The sequence below is a fragment of the Poecilia reticulata genome, chromosome 8, assembly GCF_904066995.2.
Source record: "Poecilia reticulata chromosome 8, P_reticulata-male-v2, whole genome shotgun sequence".
Taxonomy (NCBI): Eukaryota; Metazoa; Chordata; class Actinopteri; order Cyprinodontiformes; family Poeciliidae; genus Poecilia; species Poecilia reticulata.
The window spans coordinates 24,783,892-24,800,368 of NC_088837.1; the positions used below are offsets into that span (position 1 = coordinate 24,783,892).

The 16,477-nt window shown below is 37.3% G+C and overlaps 1 protein-coding gene across 2 annotated transcripts; it reads right to left on the reverse strand.

The window, feature by feature from the left end:
- Positions 1 to 277: 277 nt before the first annotated feature.
- mmd (monocyte to macrophage differentiation-associated) lies at positions 278 to 15,334 on the reverse strand. 2 transcript variants are annotated; one of them, XM_008416508.3, is made up of 7 exons: positions 15,184 to 15,334; positions 3,332 to 3,413; positions 3,085 to 3,245; positions 2,869 to 2,943; positions 2,666 to 2,767; positions 2,510 to 2,579; positions 278 to 1,512 (listed from the first exon to the last, which is right to left on the reverse strand). In XM_008416508.3, exons 1-7 carry the CDS (start codon positions 15,261 to 15,263, stop codon positions 1,309 to 1,311), a joined length of 774 nt encoding a protein of 257 aa, XP_008414730.1. In that variant the 5' UTR covers positions 15,264 to 15,334; the 3' UTR covers positions 278 to 1,308. The 2 variants fall into 2 exon arrangements, with proteins under 2 accessions (XP_008414730.1, XP_008414729.1); XM_008416507.3 differs by lacking the exon at positions 15,184 to 15,334 and adding an exon at positions 5,034 to 5,481.
- Positions 15,335 to 16,477: the final 1,143 nt, after the last annotated feature.

Sequence of the window (16,477 nt, forward strand, 5' to 3'; positions counted from 1 at the left end):
TCTGTAGGGTCAGTTGAACAAATTAATAAAATCCAAATGTACTATTTAGTAAATTAAATAAAAGCAGATTCGGATATAGCAAAGTCAGTTTTTCAGTAAAAGTCCAGATAAAAGTAGTTCTTTGTATACAAGTTTGGTTGTAAAGAGATATTTTGTGTTATAATTAATATTTTCCACTGTAAGAAAATTGTCAGTAATAATCTCACACTTATTCAAATGTATAATTCTTGAACTGCAGTTTACTGAAAACAAAATGAACCGAGTCCAGACACCGAGCTGCAGATACTGTCTTTATTGTCACATTACCACGGTGATTTTCAGTACAGTGGAGCGTTCAGATTTTACGAAGAACCATCACCAGCCAGTGAAAGAGACAAAACAAAAGCAATTATTCTCTGCAAAAAGGCCAAGATCATCAGAGTCAACATAGAAAACAGACAAGAGAAGAGTCATGATTATTAAAACATGAGCCATGATTTGGTTTCAGACGTTGCTAGGAAGGAAAAACAAAACAGGAAGCAAACGTACAAAAAGAAAAATCATAATGTCCTCATGATATGAAACACTGTTTAACATCGGTGTGCAAAAATCACAAGAAAATCACACAAAATCACAACAGGAAATGTTACACCGCACAACAGCTCACACACACACTCACACAATATTCACATTTTTATTTAAAAAAAAAAAGATAAATCAAACTGCTTTTAATTGGGAGTCTCCTCATTTGGCTCATTAACACCCCAGTTCTCCTGTTTCTCCTCTACATTATGAAATACTGAGGAATGCTACCCAGCTGCCACCAGAGGGCGCCAACGTCTTCCAGACAGAGAGCATGCGCTGAACAGATATAAATAGAAGAAAACATGATTTATACAACATTTTTGGATCAGATACGAGAATAACTATACCTCAACACCTTATTAACCAATTTAATTTCTTTTAAACTTTGAGGTTTTTGTTATGCTGCCTTTATTTGGAGCTTTGGTTTCTTTCAGTAGAAATAAGAAGAGCTGCTGATTTTTAGCACCTTGCTCGATTTTCTCCGGATGAAACGGATCGACCCTTAAAGAGGAATGTGACTCGCTTTGAGTGGTTTTAAAAAGACGCTATCAAACGTCACAAATACCGAAGCTTTGGAGAATTCTTCTCTTACAAAAACACTTGATTTCATCAGAGGATGGTGACAAACCTGCTTTCCTCCTGGTTACAAAACAGTAAACAAGCTAAGGTTGTTGTCGTAAACTTTTACTGTTGCAGCTTGGTTGGGCAGTGGGGGGTGGGGGGGGTGGCTGGGCGGAGAGCTGGTCAGGACTGGAGGAGGGATTCGGAGCTGGGCGCGTTGTACAGGTACTTCCAGATGGCGTAGTAGTGCACGGCGGCAGCCAGAGCCACAAACACGTGCCAGATGGCGTGAGCGAAGGGGATGACGCCGTCGCTCTTGAAGAAGAACACGCCGAGGCAGTAGATGAGTCCTCCACACGCCAGCTCCTGCAGGCCGTCCGTGTTGCTCTGGACAAACAAAAACAGAGGAAGATTTCTTCACTGAAACTCAAAGGCACAATATTCTTTATAACCACAAGAGGGCAGCAGAGAGAGAAACGCAAATAAATTAAATTCTGATTAGGGGCGGGACTTTAACTGTTAATTAGGTTTCACCAGAGGAACTAGAGTAAGAGTAGAACTACTTCAACGCATGTTTACTCAAGTAAAAGTAAAAAGTCTACTCAAGATCAAATGATCAAAAATTAATATTTAAAAATTACATAATTAGATGGAGCTAAATATAAAGTTGAGTGGAAATTTTGGTATTTTAAGGACAAAAATGTCACAAAAAAAAAAAAACAGGCAAATTTTTTTCTCTCCAAATCAGTTTCTTTAAATAAAAAAACTTATGAAACATCAACAAAAACTGCAGGTGTGTGTCTGGTGAATTTTTGATTAAAATCCAGACATTTACTCATTCAAGAGTAGAAATACTTCAACATAAAATTACTCAAGTAGAAAGCTAGAGCAGTAAAAATACTCCTAAAAGTAATTTCTTTCCAAAAAGTTGCTCAAGTAAATGTAATAGCATAAATGTAACTAGTTAGTACCCAATTAATCGCATTTTTAGTTTTTTAACAAACAAAGGTTCCAGCTACTCAAACGTTTCTGGCACGCCTGTAAATCTGACGCTCAAGCGACATCCGCTAACAGCGATGGACAACAAGGCTGCTTCGCTCGGCTCATTTCTGCTTCTAAAGATGATCTGATGCTAAGTTACGCTAAAAGCAGTTAGCCTGTCAGCGAAGCTATTGTAGCTTAAAATAGCATCTCAGTGCTAAACATGATGCAGCAGCAGATGTCACCAATGCTGATATTAGCATGTTGAGTTTATATGTTTATTTATTCAACAATTAAACAGAAAAAATGGGTTTTTCAATTGAAAATGTTGCTTATTTTGCCTATAAAGTTTAATTAATGACAGACCTTAACGTAATCTGGTAAAATGGCAGGATCTTCTTACCATTGATGTCACGACTGATGCAGGAAAAAATCCCATAGTCAAGTAGAAGGCCAACTCCACCAGTTTGTACCTGAGGAGACAAACGTGCAGGATGAAACCCGCGGGCCTCAGTTTGGACTCCCGCCGCTAGCGGCTCTAATTGGAACAGAAACTCACTTTTCATGATAGTTGAAGACATAAATGGTCCCGGCTGCAGCCATGAGCCACACAAACCAGCGCATGTGAGCCGCTAACGGTCCGAGCTCCCGCAGGTTCAACCTGAACCGAGACAAGAACAGAACCCCCCCAGAGTGAGGCTTCTGTGAACACACACACACCAGCTGTGTGTGTGTGTGTTCTGCTCTCAGCCGGACGCTCACCAAGGTGTGTAAGAGGCAGCGATGAAGACGTAGATGACGACTCGGTCACACATGTGGAAGCACTGCTCCACTGACCTGTAAAACAGACAAACTGGTTAAACTGGAAGAGATGCTGAGTCATACTACAGCTGTGGTTCGCACCACCTAATTACTGAACTCCAAGTAGCATCTAAAATGGAGGCTTGGTGGTGAGGAAACGAATGCAAACCCTCTCACCTCATGTGGCTCTTCTTCCAGGTGATGATGTGAAACACGGTGGAGACCACGAAGAGGGCGCACAGGCCCAGTCCGTACACCCAGGCCGTGACCCGCTCCCAGTTGTTGTCGGACAAGCAGTGCAACAGCGTCATTCCCACGAAGGCCGGCACGATGAGGAGCTGCGGAGACGAGAGCAAACAAACGGCGGTCAGCGGACATTCCCAGACCGGAGCGGGTCGGCGGCGTTCAGAGAGACGGGACTCACTGCGTGAGTGTAGCAGTTGGCAGCATGTTCATAGACGGTGGGCTGGTAGCGACAGTTAGCAGAAGCCCGTCGGTTCATGAACCTGAAACCAGAAAAGTTCAACTTTTGAGTCAAAAAGACTCAACAGGCTGAAACATAAAACCAAGTTTGTGGTTTTGTGTCACAGTAAGCAATGCAATAATCTTTTCTCTTTCTACCAGAAAAAATAATACTTCAGTCTTTTGGTCTCAACTAGCTCACTTTTCAAAGAAAACTTTTGTTTCACAGAGACTTTATAAATCATTTTATTTGTTGTTTTTCTCATTTATTTTATACATTTAAAATTTATTCTGCTCCAGTGTTAATAGGTTCATTAAAATTTAGAGTTTATTGAACTCTGACAATTGCATCACTACGCAATTACCATTATGTTACTTGAAAATGGTCTCAAAACAACAATATTATCTTTTGTCTCAGTAACGTATGGATATCGTCAGGCCTATTCTGGTGTTGTTTGGAAATCACAACATCACCTCCAAACATTCAAGTGAAGCTAAATATATGGGGCTGTCATGACAACTAATTTTGATAGCCGATTAATTGTCCCAGAAGTTATTGCGATAAATGATAATATTGTTGTTTTGGGATCACTTTCAAAATAAACGTTAAATTCTGAAGAACATTTAACACTGGAAGATATTTTAAATATCCAAAATAAACAAACAACAGAAATAAAATCAATTATGAAGAAAAAAACAACAAAACTGTCCTTCAAAAGCACGGCTAGTTGAAACCAAACCAGAGTGAAGACTTTTGTATCCAGTTGTTGGTAGAAAGAGAAAAACAAGAAAAATGATAAATCATGCAAACGGAAACTACTGAGCTTGTTTTAATTTAACGTGATTAATTGATTTATTGCTTATTGCAACAGACCTATGAATATGTTGGCTCTGAGCTGATACCTGATGCAATCACAGCTTCAACCAACCTGTTTGTGCAACCGTACACCTCACCACTGTCTCACTATCAAAACATAACTGATCAAACTGATAGCAGGATTGGCTAACGAATGCAGTAATACATGTTGCTCAATGCAGTTTACCATTATCTGAACAGGTGCATGATAATCTCTTATTTATTTTTGTATATTTAAAATGTCTTCTGGTGTATTCCAGTGTTAAAATGAACTGACATCTTTAGTATCCGTCATACAGATGTCAGTATACATCTGTAGTAAGCATGCTAACATCTGCATACTACAGATGTTGGTATGCTTTATAATTTCATTGTTAAGCATATTCACGTGGTGATAATTATATATTTTTAAATTTTTCTATGTAATAAAAAATCTCCACAAAATGAGAATGACTTGATTTAACAATTTAAATATTAAAAAGTGTATTATTTGGCCAAAACATAAGTATCTAAAACCTCAAAGATGATTAATATAAATAATGATTAACACTGATTTCATATCGAAAGACAAAGAGACCGGAAGTGAATCCTCCCCATCTTATTGACAAAAACTGATTTTCATAGATCAACAGGCATCCAGGAAGTCTGTCAAAATCATGAATTGTTTTTATCATAACTGTAGCCTTAGATTGGTCAGTTGTTAAAACTTTGCATTTCTGGAAATTCTCATATAATTTACATAAACTTTATTCACGCAAAAAAAATGTATTTTTATTATCTAAAAAGAGCCAAAACTGCCTTCACTTACCTGTGAAAACTATAAACACCCATCATAGCTGCTCCTTTTTTATTCCACAGATGAAAACAATAAAGACCTGATGTTCTTGAGGAGGAATAAAACAATAAACCCGCCCGAGGAGCCACAGAAATCGAAAGGCCGGACATCCAGCTAGCGGGCTACAAGCTAACTGTAGCTACAAGGCACCGGCGGTATCACCCCGCCCACTGCTAAAGCTCCATTTTAGCCTTTTTCTCAACACCATTATGATGGAAACCCCGAATCAACGCCTCATCTGGAAGATGGAAATGTCCATAAGCACCAGCGTCTCACAGGTGGAAGCCCATAGCGCCCCGAAAACCAAGCTGCCCAGACAGTAAATAAAAACTGAATCCCGCTGTGTTCTACCGGTGTTCAGTTAGTTGATTGGTAGCGGGTTGAGCCAATCAGAGGCGACGCTTCTGCAACACGGGCCAATCAGATTTGAGGTAGGCGGTAACGTTATAAATATTAACGTTTATAAATTGTTTATACACCTGAGCCAACGGTATTATAGTTCAACAAATAATTTATCAATCAAATCAATATTTAAACATAAAAGAAAACTACTATAAATCCATAAGTAAATAAATAAACACAATAGATATTTTTGTAACTGTGTTAATCATGTAATAAATACACAATAAAATGTGTATTTATTGTGTATTTAAATAGTAACTGAATAGAAAGATTAACATGTTCTATCTATCTATCTATCTATCTATCTATCTATCTATCTATCTATCTATCTATCTATCTATCTATCTATCTATCTATCTATCTATCTATCTATCTATCTATCTATCTATCTATCTATCTATCTATCTATCTATCTATCTATCTATCTGTCTGTCTGTCTGTCTGTCTGTCTGTCTGTCTGTCTGTCTGTCTGTCTGTCTGTCTGTCTGTCTTGTCTGTCTGTCTGTCTGTCTGTCTGTCTGTCTGTCTAGATATTTAGAAAATAAAAAACATGCCACATAGATGATCATATAAAGTCTTATTATCATTATTATTATAAGACAGATCACTGTTTTTGTTTCATGGTTTTGTTTTCCTCTTCTGATTCAAACACTTAATCTGAGTAAAAACCTTCAGTCAGATCTTGTGCCATGAATCCAGACGGTGAACTGAACACACTGCCATGTCAAGCTGGTAAAGCCCGGTTACATAACAGCACCGTGACTCGTTCCAGTGCTGTTTAGATGTAAAGAAGTGTTTATGTAAGAACACAGAGGGCTTAGCAAAGTTCGCTCTGTACTCGACCTCAAAAATAAACCTCTCCGGTGTGTTTCTGCCTCCTTTCTCAGCAGCTACATTCCAAATGTTTGAGCACTCCCTGGTTTTGCTCTCACGTCTACAGACGCTGCAGCTTGGCAGCCGCTCATCATGGCAGCCGCTCATCATGGCTGCCGCTCATCATGGCTGCCGCTCATCATGGCTGCCAGGACTGGATGTAACTGATCTGAGTGTTTGTCTGACTTCCACTAATCACTTTCTCAGGTGGGTCGAGGATGAGGTTTCTCTGCCGTTTAACCTGCTCTCACCGGAGACGCTGCGTCCGATTACACGTGGGATTTCCACCTGGTCAAACCAAGAGACAACTGGAAATACACGCACAGACCAACGGGTGGATTTTATTTAGTAATGCCGTGTTTTATTTTTATTTTTGTGTTGTAGTTTCCCAACTCTACCTCAAAACAAACTTTGCTTTGATTTGCTCTCAAATTGTAATATTTTTTATTTTGCACACAAATCATGTTAATATGTTATTAAAGAATTTTGTAGAAAACTGTAAACTTTTTCCAAATTCTGTTCAAGGTTTGAGAAGATAATAAAACAAACACCTAAAGGTCAGAAGTTTGATTTTATATGAAACTTGATAAATACAAAAGTATGAAATATCGCATAATGTTGGTAAAATTTTCTCCTAAGAAGGTTTATGTCAAAAACTGTATTCAGGATAATAATAATAATAATAAAATGTAATTTATAATACACTCTACGTGTAAATCTCAAAGTGTAAAAACATTTAAAAACAATAAAAACTCATTTGCAATATTAATTGTAAGATCTTAAGTAAAATAATATTAAAACAGTGATTAAGTTACGCTTCAAATCTACAAATTGTACAAAAATGAACCTTAAATTTCATTGTTCACTGGTTTATTTTTATTTGTCTATTTACTAAAAGACTCCTATCCTGCTGCAAAAATACTTGACATGCAGACGAGTGGTAGATGTTTCTGAGCAGGGAGATTTTTTAAATTTAGATTTAAGATAAAATATCACATGGAAGAATAAAGATTTGTCACATGTTCTATTATTGTAAATTGTACAATAATGAACCTTTTTCTGTCAATTTCTTTTAAACTTTTCCATTGGCAAGTCAAAAGGAAAAAAACACCAATAGTGAAAAAAATTTGACATTTTTTCTTTGCTGAATGCAAAACAAATTACCTTCAAAGTTTATCTTGATCAGATATTTTCCACATATTCTCACCCTGAATGATAAGATCTGCATCTAAAAAGACCAACTTTCCCCTAAAATGTTTTTGGTTTCCTGCATCCAGCGGGTTTCCTGGTGATGTGAGTCCTTAAAAGTTGTAGATATGGGATTTTTTTTTATCATTTCCTCTTTTATATGAGCTTTATTATTAGCTATTTTATGAGTCATACTGTCCCACTGTGATAACAGTAGGACCTGAAACCTGCTTCTAGTTCTCCCGTCTTTCTTTTGGTTCAGCAGACATCGTCTTCTCTGCCTTCATATCGGATAAAAATACATTCACTGTTTGTACTGTTTAATTATTCCCAGCAGTTTATTTTCTTAAACATTTCCAGCTTCTTCCTGAATGTCTGCTGCATAAATAATGTTTTTTTTTCACCAACACAAGGTGGCAGAGGAAAGTTTTGTTATCTAAAGTAACTTTCTACTTCGAATTAGGGAAACATATACTAAAATAAAAATACTGACATTTTCACCACATGCTCTTCCGTAATTTAACTATTTTTTAAAGAAACAGGGACATTAAAAGTAAAAAGGCTGACATGAAGAAACAGAGGACTTTTAAAAAACAATTAACTTAATAAACATAGTAAATTTTGTTAGTAATTTCAGTTCTTCTCTTAAGTTGAGTCCAAGTCTTTAACTTTTAATTTCATGACCTAAACAAGTATTTTGACAAAATATTTTATTTGATCACAAAGTAATAATTAATCATTGTTGTACGTCTAAAATATTATTAAAATATAATTTTACCTATTCTGCTAGTTTTTAAAGTATTAATAAAAAGAAACAAATCATCCAATAAATTGAGAAAATGACAAGAAAACTGATCAATAATAAACAGAATAACATGTTCATCTGCTTTTACAATATTACATGAGTAACATCACATCATTAAGACAAACAAACTGAATTGTTCAGTTGTAAAGAATCAATGATTCAGAGAATTGCTGTGATAATCAGAGGAAATCGATTAGAGCAGAGCCTCTGATTTAAAAGCTAGTCTGTAATTGTTTGGATGTTTTCATCTAAATTAGAACATTTTTATATTTCATGATCCAATTAGTGAGCAAAAAACCCCAAACTTACATTTTAAGCTAACATTAACCACACAATAGCGTCTTTATTAGCTTCGGCTCGTCATTCTTTGCGTGAGATTAAATGTTTTCTACTCTGGTTTGCAGCTTTCATGTTTTTAATTCCTGATTGCTTAACGGACACAGAATCATGTCCGACTCCATCGTCTCTTTGATTGGGTTTCTAAACATACGGCCAGGCAGAAGAGTGGCAAAAGCAAATGTGGTGGACTAGCAGTGCTTGGCAACAACTGATGGTGTTACTGAGGAATATTGTCTCTTCTGCCTGGATATGGCGCTGTTAGCATGTCATGATGGTTATGAGACCATCATATTACAACAGTCTGCAGTCAGAGGCCTCTTCAGGTTTGCTGCAGGACTGACTGCTACTGGAGATATTTCCTGCAAATCCACAATGATTCTTTGTTTTTCTCTCTACCTTGTGTTAGATCTGGTTTATGAGTGAAACAAAGATTGACCTGAGTGTTTTGCTTTATATCCTTGAGTTTTCTGCAGAACTTCAGTCTGTTCTTACGTTTCTCACATAGAAGTGACTTCTTCTTGTTTTTTAAAGGTTTTCTAATCAAAATAATTTTTTTAGAAATAGCTGAATGTCTGGTAATTAGCTGTGAAGCTTCTCCTAAATGTTATCTTGCAGATTCTTAAAGGTACATGAACGTATAACTTTTGAGTATAAAACTGATCTTGCATGTAAATATGTCACTTGTACATGTTTAGAACCAAATAAAAACCAGTACCGACATCCCAGAGAGCATATTTGGGTTTTAGCAGAACTACTTCCATGAGTCTGCTGTGAAAAATGTCCAAGCAGGAGAGCGACTTGAATTAAAGAGGCTTTGTGTCCACACGTGGCAGCAAGTTAAACAGCTTTCTAATTGGTTTACACTTTCCTGGACAGGGAGTATTGGTCACATCCAGTCATGGTGTTCTAACATCTCGACCACAGTGTGAAGGTCAGAGCCTAAAACTAAGTGAGAAAGTGAGTTTTTAGTTTTTAATCTGTGGTTCTTGTGTCCTTGAGTTTATTTTGATGAAGTTTGTCTCTGTTGAAGTAAATAGCATAAAATGTAGCCTTTTCATACCAAACAGAGCCTTTAGTGTTCCTTCTCTACGGTTCCTGCCATTGAATCCCATTTAAAACGAATAAACACATTACCTCTGCAGGTGGATTTCTATTACCATCACACAAAATATTAGTTTGAATAATAATCACTAAAATGTGCTTTGTAAATTCTGAAAATGAATAAATATGAATGTTTATGTGGCAGTGAGGACTGAAACTAAAAATTACATTCATAAATAAGTTTAAAAATATATTTAATGGTCACTTTTAAAGGAAAGTTGTCTGTGTTGGAGGGACTCAGGTGGATCACATCAGGATGGGATCCCAGATGTTATCTTGAATAATCTCTAATGGCTCCTATCATCTCCAATATTCAATATTCAAGTACAAAAGTCAACATTTAAGTAGGACTAGTACTAATAATGCAAGTACTTTTCAAACAGAAAATGTGATCTGAGCCTTTATGTGGAACTAAATCAGATACATATGTTATAGCTTTCAAAGCGGCTGCAGGCTGAACGGTCATCCAGTCAGACTTCTCTACAGAAACGGCCGTCAAAGCTTCACTAAAAGCCGTTTTCAGTGAAAATCGTTTTGTCATGATTTTATGGTAATAATGTCGGCTCCACTTGTTCAAAATCAACGGCGGCGTCCATCGTTACTTCCGTAAACAATGCGCTGCTCTATGACGTCAACGTTCTTCGTCTGCGCATGCGGCTCGCTTTGTAAACAGTTCTCAACAGAAGTCTGATTGCGGTCAAAATTAGTAGTATGAACGACCTCACAAACAAACAAACAAATAAATAAATAAATAAATAAATAAATAAATAAATAAATAAATAAATAAATAAATTCGATTCTAGCAACAACAACAAAAAAATCGGAATTGAGCATCGACGCCTGCTGTGTAAATTAATCATATCGTATTTTTTCTGGCATAGAAGCGCATTCAGTGGCAGAGTAGCACTATTTTAACATATTTTTACTCAAGTAAAAGTAAAAAGTTCAAGAAATTACTCAATTAAGAGTAAAAAGGTATTTGGTAAAAAGTCTACTCAAGTACTGATCATAACATAATTTAATATTTAAAAATTACATCAACAGAAGAAACCGAATATACAGCTGGATGGGAATTTTGGAGTTTAATGACCAAAGTGTTTAATGATCAAAGTGAAAATAATTAATATAAGTAACAAAGTAGTAAAATCAAGCAAAAGATATTTTTTTTTCCAAATCAATTTATTTCACAATAAAACTTAATCAATTTGAACATAAACTGCAGATGTGTGCCTGGAGAATGTTTGGTTAAACGTAGAACATAAAAACTCCTAAAAGTACTTTTTTTTTTCAAACAGTTATTCAAATAAATGCAGCTAGTTTCTATCCAACTCCACTTTTAATTGTTTTATCAAATACATTTTTTAAAATGTATTTTCACATTTTCTTTTTGTGGTAATTTTGCCGTTAACTGGGTTGGACCAGTACCACCTCAGACAGATACCCACTGGATTGGCACTGGAGCTTCTCTAATAATCTCACATATATCTGCCAGATTAAATGCATGCCAGAGAGTTTGCTTCATGTTGTCTAAATAATTTTGCTGCTTTCCTGCTGCTAGTTTATCTGCCTCAGTAACATCTGTTTGATTTAATCTGTGTTTCCATTCATCGCCAATAATCTGCAATAAAACTCTGGTTTAACAGAACCCTGCTACCATAATTTGCTAAAACCAGCTGGATTAATAGGATGTAAATTAGAATTTACAGAAAAACAGTTTGATTTAAAAACAAACTCATTAATCATGTGTTTCCAGTTTGTAGTCAGATTACAGAAGTTCTGTTTTATGAATGAAATCCATTTATTTCCTAGAAGTGTGAGGATTACTCTGAGCACCATCCCTGAGTCTAGGCGGCTTTCCTACATCTATTTCTGTTCAGCTTTAGCAACACAAGCTGAACACTGGGACGTAAAAATAAAACATTGTCTCTTTGCAGCAGACGCATGTCAAAGTCAAGATGTATTTTGCAGGATAATATTCAGTCTGTCTCTTGTTTCAGCTTGTTCGTGTGAAATGCTGAACACGTTTTTCTTATGTCAGACTTGTAAGAGTTACATTTTCAGCTGGTGTAGTTTGCTTTCTTCGCAACGTGTCAAACAAACCAAACCTTTGAAAAAACCTATTCCCCTCCTCACCTGTGGTGGCGCTGCACCAAGAACTACTGATAAAAAACACAAAATCTTACCAACTATTTTGTCCACTTTCTAATGCAAATATCTTCATAGACTTTTTAAAAACCCTAACTTACATGTGAATTTTTAACAACATATAGGAGCTGGTTTTAAGTCGATAATGTCTGAATATTGATGAAAAAGCTCTAGTTTCACTGGCTGATTTTTTGATTTATTACATAAGTACTAAGGCTGCACAGTGGCGCAGTTGGTAGAGCTGTTGCCTTGCAGCAAGAAGGTTCTGGGTTCGATTCCCGGCCCCGGTCTTTCTGCATGGAGTTTGCATGCAGAAAGACCCTGTGCATGGTGGGTTTTCTCCGGGTACTCCGGTTTCCAGTCCAAAAACATGACTGTCAGGTTAATTGGTCTGTCTAAATTGTCCCTAGGTGTGAGTGTGTGTGTGCATGGTTGTGTGTCCTGTGTGTCTCTGTGTTGCCCTGCGACAGACTGGCGACCTGTCCAGGGTGACCCCGCCTCTCGCCCGGTACGCCAGCTGGAGAGGCACCAGCACCTCCTGACCCCACTGAGGGACAAAGGTGTCAAGAAGATGGATGGATGGACATAAGTACTAGTTCCATAATTCTTTCACATGAAAACATGTCTTGTAAAAAGTGGAAACAATCCTCAAGTGGAACTTGTATGTTTATATAATCAATTTTAAGGAACTATTTACATAATTCCCTAAAATTGGAATGATGTAACATATCTGGCTGAAAGGTTACTTGTAAGTTGGTTTTGTCTCATTTACACTTGAAAGTGCACAGAAATATTCCAGTAACATGTTGTGTTTTTGCATTGTGTATGTCAGCTGGCTTCTGGTTACACATTAAACACAAAGTTATCTACTGACATGCAACGTCTTTGTTATGTGGAACTGATAATAAATGGGGTTACATTGTTTCATGCAATTGGACGATATGAGTGACGCAACTTGCAATCTTTCAAACAGGACGCCTCAATGATGTAAAAGATGTTTTTGGTTTAATTTTGTCACATTGATGTCAGATTTCTGCCAGACCTGCAGAGTTCAAAAGTTGCCTTTTTAGAACCTGTCTGACAACAGGAAGTAGACAAAAACAAACACTTCAATATATGACAGTCAAAGTTGTAGATATCTATCAGTCCGGAACCATTTCTAAGGTTCTGGGACCCCAGAGAACCGCAGGGAGAACCTTCCCAAAACTGGCTGATCTCCTGCGATACTCATCAACGACTCATCATAACATCAAAACTCTCAGTTGAGGTCAGAGGTCATGCTTCAACAATAAGAAAAGCCTCCTTTCAAAGCAAGAAGCAACACAAAAATGTGTCTCATATTTACCAAAAACATCGTTATGAATCTTTTCAGAAGGTGTAAATCTGATGTAAAACTAACAGCATTTCATAAAAAAGTCACAAAAAGCTGCAAAGGACGAGGGATAAAAATATAACAGGAATTAAAAGAGGAAGTTATCAGGAGGAAGTTTGTAAATATTTGCGTAAGTTGCTACTAAAACGATTGTTGTCCTGTTTTTATTTACCAGAAAATTAAAGGAAAGTTGTGTTATTTTGTTCTTTGGGCAGTAATCAGTTATTTTTCATAAAACTGATCAATACAACTTGGCCAGTGGTAAACTTGAGTTTAAATATATTTCTCAGTATAAAACTACTTAAAAGAAATTAGGACTGCAGCTAACAATTATTTTAGTAATCAATTAATCTATAAGTTTCATTTATTAACTTAAACTTTTTCTTTTTTACTTCACCCTGTTCTAACATACATTTTGCATTACCTACTGTAATGTTAGCTTCATTTGTTTTTTTATGATTTGTAAAAGTGAAGCTTGAATCTTTTATTTTACAATCATGTTATTTATTTTATTTTAGTCCTTAAAAGGCCAGAATTTGGACGTAACTTTACATTTTTGCATTTATAGATTTTAATCAGATGTTCTGATCATTTCCTCTGTACTTGAGTCGCCTTTTAACCAGATACTTTTTTACTTTTATTCAGTAATTTCTTGGATAGTTACTTTTTACTTCCACTTGAGTAAAAATATGCTGAAGTAGTTCTACTCTGAGGTTTCACCCGAACTTCGCTCAGGATTTTATAACTTTTATCGCCGTCTGGAGTGAGAAGTGCAAAGTCCAATGGATTCGAGGGGAAATAGTTTCTCACCTGCATCTTTTCCAACATTGACCTTAATCTCCAACCCTTCCTTGGCTCCATTGACCCAAACGCCCACCATCCTGCCTTTATTCCTCCTGCTTTATTAGTTGTGACATTTCCCCTCCAGAGCAGACATACGGCTTTGTATTGGGACCCGTGAGATAAAGAGGGATTTTACCGGAACACACACACACACACGCGCGCACACGCACGCGCACACACACACACACACACACACACACACACACACACACACACACACACACACACACACACACACACACACACACACACACACACACACACACACACACACTGCAAAAGCACAAACCAAACTCTTACCAAGTGTTTTGTCTAGTTTCTAGTACAAACCTTAATGTTGACGAAGAAGGAATATTTGCACTGGCAAATTTTAACATATATGACATATAAAAATGTCTTATAAGTGAAATGATCTGCAAGAGAGACTACTTTATCAATATTCAATAATTACTGACTTAAACAAGCTCTTATTTCTGTCTTGTAAGTTAGTTTTGTCTGATTTCAAGTGTGCTAAGAAACAGACCAAAAATACTCTGTAAGATTTTGTGTTTTTGCAGTGTACGTTTTACTACAGGGTATTAAAGTCACTGTTGAGAGAAAAAGGATTAAATATCCACTGAAAACCTTAGAAATTTTACAGAACAACCTCAGAGATTTTGAGATTAATGTCAGAAAATTTCCAGAAAAACCACAGAATTTCCTGGGGTTCAAAAATCTTTTTTTGTTATTACTTTAAAACTCAAAACATTTCAGAAAGTCTACATTTTTCAACTTTTGAAACTCAAAAATGTTCATGTTCTTCTAGACATTCTCTAGAAAAATTTCCATATATTTTTTTTTAAATCTGAGTTTCTTCTTGCAAATGTTCTACTTTTCAAACTCAGAAATTTCCAACTTTTTTCTTAAAACATCTCTGAAATTAATCTCCAAACTTTTTTTCTGCAGTTTTTGTTTACATTTACTCTTCCTTCTTCTTTTTTTCTTGTATTTTTCAATCCACAGCGGCTCTAATACGCCGCAGTCGTCACTGAAACACCTGCGTCACCACGTCTTACCTTGCCAGTCTGGTCCTGTGCAGGTTAAATCCGAGCATTGTCCCGGCACAAAACAGCAACACGTAAAAGCAAACGAACATGTACAGCAATAAAGAAAAGAAAAGAAAAGAAAAGAGGTGAGGTGAGGTATGTACAGAGTTTCTCAGCGCTGCGTCCTTCACACCATCGTGCTCTTCTTCTCCCTGAAGTCCGAGTGCGACGGTTCGTGGTAGGTGGTGATCATGTTGGCCGTGTCCCACCGGCCCATCGGCGCCGAGGAGCTCTGCATCACCACCAGCCTGATGGGGGACTGAGTGGGCTGCGGGTCCGGAGCGTACTCCTTGGTGGGATCTTTGCCCCGGCAGTCATACATGATGCAGGATATGAGGAAAACCAGGAGCAAGATAACGTAGCTGGCGATGAGGATGCAAAGGTTCAAAGTGACGGGGTCGATCTCCTGGTAGTTTTCCAGAAAGCCCATGGCGCCTGCTTCATGCTGGCCCACAGGCCGCGGAGATCTGGAGGAGAAGGCAGCAGGTCTCTGCCACTAGATCCTCCTCAATCTGTCCTCTCATCCTCGCCCTCCCTCGGTCTCCAACCTCTCCGTTTCAGATCAGCGCCTTTGCTCTGTGGCTTTGCGGTAAAAATACTTTAATCCGCCCCGCTCCTCTAACCTGTAATTTCAGCTCCCTGTTTAATAACTTAAGCTGCACTTGCAACTCATCAGACTCTGCATTGTGTTGCCATCATCTGCCAACAAGCAAACATTTAGCAACAGGCGTATTTGAGAACAAACCAGTGCGTGTGTGTTTGTGCATGTGTGTGTGTGTGTGTGTGTGCACATGTGTTTGTGTACGTAATCCTAATCTTGGCTGTGAGAAAGGATTGACAGAGGAAGCCATCTGGCTAAACACTAAATAGCTATTCAGAAAACGTTCACAGAATCAGCTCAGCAGAAATCTATTTCCTCGTGAAATGTGTCCTGCAGATTATTTTGTTGAAGTTGTAATCCCAGCAGATTACAGCGACCACTGTCTGGGGAATCGGAGAAGAGATTATGCATAATGTACGGAATGTATGTGTTGTGTAAAAGTCGTAGTTGTGTTTCCATTGACCATATAATCGCATAATTTGCAATTTTGAGAATAAAATATCTTAAGGTAAACACCAATTTCAGCAGGAGCAGGGAAGAGACTAATTTTTGGAGCGGAGCTGCAGGATGGCCATGGCTCCATAATCGATCATCAGATCATTTGTTTGTGGCAGAAATGAATCCCCAGCGGGTCAAGAGAAGTGCGTCTGCTTTATGGGTGTA

What these genes read in the sequence shown, in the direction of transcription:
- mmd (XM_008416507.3), bottom strand. Translation starts at nt 5,170, where the DNA reads ATGTCCGGCCTTTCGATTTCTGTGGCTCCTCGGGCGGGTTTATTGTTT. An exon ending in GCTGCCTCTTACACACCTTG is followed by an intron (nt 2,768 to 2,868) that starts GTGAGCGTCCGG and finishes GTCTCGGTTCAG; the next exon opens with GTTGAACCTGCGGGAGCTCG. An exon ending in GTCTTCAACTATCATGAAAA is followed by an intron (nt 2,580 to 2,665) that starts GTGAGTTTCTGT and finishes TTGTCTCCTCAG; the next exon opens with GTACAAACTGGTGGAGTTGG.